General features: G+C 47.9%; 1 protein-coding gene across 1 annotated transcript in view; it reads left to right on the top strand.

The window, feature by feature from the left end:
- Positions 1 to 6: 6 nt before the first annotated feature.
- AICDA (activation induced cytidine deaminase) overlaps positions 7 to 1,972 on the top strand; it is a gene marked incomplete at its 5' end in the record, with an annotated part of 5,504 nt that continues 3,538 nt past the window's right edge. Inside the window, one exon of the mRNA XM_006146615.2 lies at positions 7 to 141. Coding sequence (XP_006146677.1) covers positions 7 to 141 — 135 coding nt within the window. The remainder of the gene's footprint in view (positions 142 to 1,972) is intronic.

Raw genomic sequence — 1,972 nt, forward strand, 5'->3', positions numbered from 1 at the left:
CTGAATAAAAAGAAGTTTATTTACCACTTCAAAAACGTCCGCTGGGCTAAGGGCCGGCATGAGACCTACCTGTGCTACGTGGTGAAGCGGCGGGACAGCGCCACGTCCTTTTCGCTGGACTTCGGTCACCTTCGCAACAAGGTACCCATAGACGCTGGCCTCGAAGCAGCTCAAGCTGAACTGTGCGGCCGGCGGATGACAGGGCTTTCGCCTCTTCGCTCCTGTCTCCTCTCGATTCCTTAATCCCTTTTCTTCCTCCCGTATGTGTGCCTGTACACCCGTATTAGACACGGCCCAGTGACACCTGCAGTGGTGCGGGGCACCCTCGTGCCACCCTCCCCTCAGGGTCAGAGACAACCTGCCCCACACTTTCTCCCCCTCCCTAGCAGTGAGTTGCCTTCGAGATTAAAGCAAGAGCATTTCGATTTGGATGACTAAGATCACCTCCTTCAAGCAAAATGTTAACTGCAACAAACAAATTGTGCCTTTTATAACTCTTGAAAATTGGGACCGGCAGATGACATAACAGTTCCGTTGCCGGACTCCCACATGATCCATCACGGTTTGAGTCTTGGACCTGGTGGCTTGAAACTCACACCGGGTACCTGTGAGTGTGTGAGCAAACTCCCGAGAGCAGAACGGAGGAGAAGGGATTGTGGCATGGCTATCCCAGGGGGTGATTTCTCGCTTTTGGTCTGTCTCTCTCTGGCTCACTAGTGAGTGCACATGCTATAGCAAAAATCTCTCTTAAAAAATAATTAAGGGGGACCAGCAGTTAGCGTAATGACTGTGTCGCTGGATTCCCACGTAGTCAACCACGGTTTGAGTCCCAGACCCGTGGCTTAAAATCATGCCTGGCATGTGTGCGTGCGTGCCCAAGATCCCGAGAGGAGAATGGAGAAAGGATTGTGACATGGTCATCCCCCCTGGGGGGGGGTAATTTCTCACTTTCTATCTCTCTTTCTCTCTCTGTCTGGCGAGCGCACGCGCCCTATAGCAAAAACCTCTAAAAAAATAATTAAGGAAGAAGGATTTAGAAAAAATTAATGGCGAGTCAATTCTGGTTTCCAAATTATTTCTCCTCCCTCCTGCCCACACTGATCATGGGCCAGTGAGTACATTCAACATGCAAGCCCCAGAAAATTCTAGAAGCCTAGGTTGATTAATTAAAGCACATTCAGTTGCCTGAGACAATTACATTTCCAAGAAATTCCTTCCTGGACATTCAGATGGGCTTTCATAAGTCAATATCATCTCCTCTCTTATAATATGTAATGACATCTAATCTTTGTAGAACCCCAGAGGAGAACCAGGGGATGGAATGTAGTTGTTTGGTTCCTGCTTGTTTGTTTTTTTAAAAGAATTATTTCATTTAATTTATTTATTATCATCATTATCCTTATTCTTATTTTAATTTGACCAGAGGGAGAAAGGGAAAGTAAGAAAGTAAGTTGACAGGTTCGGGACTCGAACCGCAATTGGCCATGTGGGAGTAGAGCATCCCAACCACCACGTCACCAGTGGACCCTGCTTTTTGGTTTTTTTTGTTTGTTTGTTTGCTATAGGGCGTGTGCTATGAGAAAGAGGGGAGTGAGAAATCACCCTCCCGGGGGATGGCCACACCACGGTCCCTTCCCTCCATTCTCCTCACAGGACTTTGGGCAAACACACTCAACCCAGGTGTTTTTCAGGCTTCTGAGTCCAGGGCAGGAAGTAGCCCATGGGAGTCAGGCACCTTACGCACCCAAACACCTACTGGCAAGCGCGCTTGTCATCTTACCATGCAATTTTCTTTTCTTTCTTTCTTTCTTTCTTTCTTTCTTTCTTTCTTTCTTTCTTTCTTTCTTTCTGTTTTTGCTATAGGGTGCGTGCGTTCGCGCGCCAGACAGACAGATAGAGACAGAGAGACAGAAAGTGAGAAATCACCCCCCAGGGGGGATGGCCACGCCACAATCCCTTCTCCTCGATTCTC

The sequence above is a fragment of the Tupaia chinensis genome, unplaced genomic scaffold (assembly GCF_000334495.1).
Source record: "Tupaia chinensis unplaced genomic scaffold, TupChi_1.0 Scaffold000183_1, whole genome shotgun sequence".
NCBI classification, from domain to species: Eukaryota; Metazoa; Chordata; class Mammalia; order Scandentia; family Tupaiidae; genus Tupaia; species Tupaia belangeri.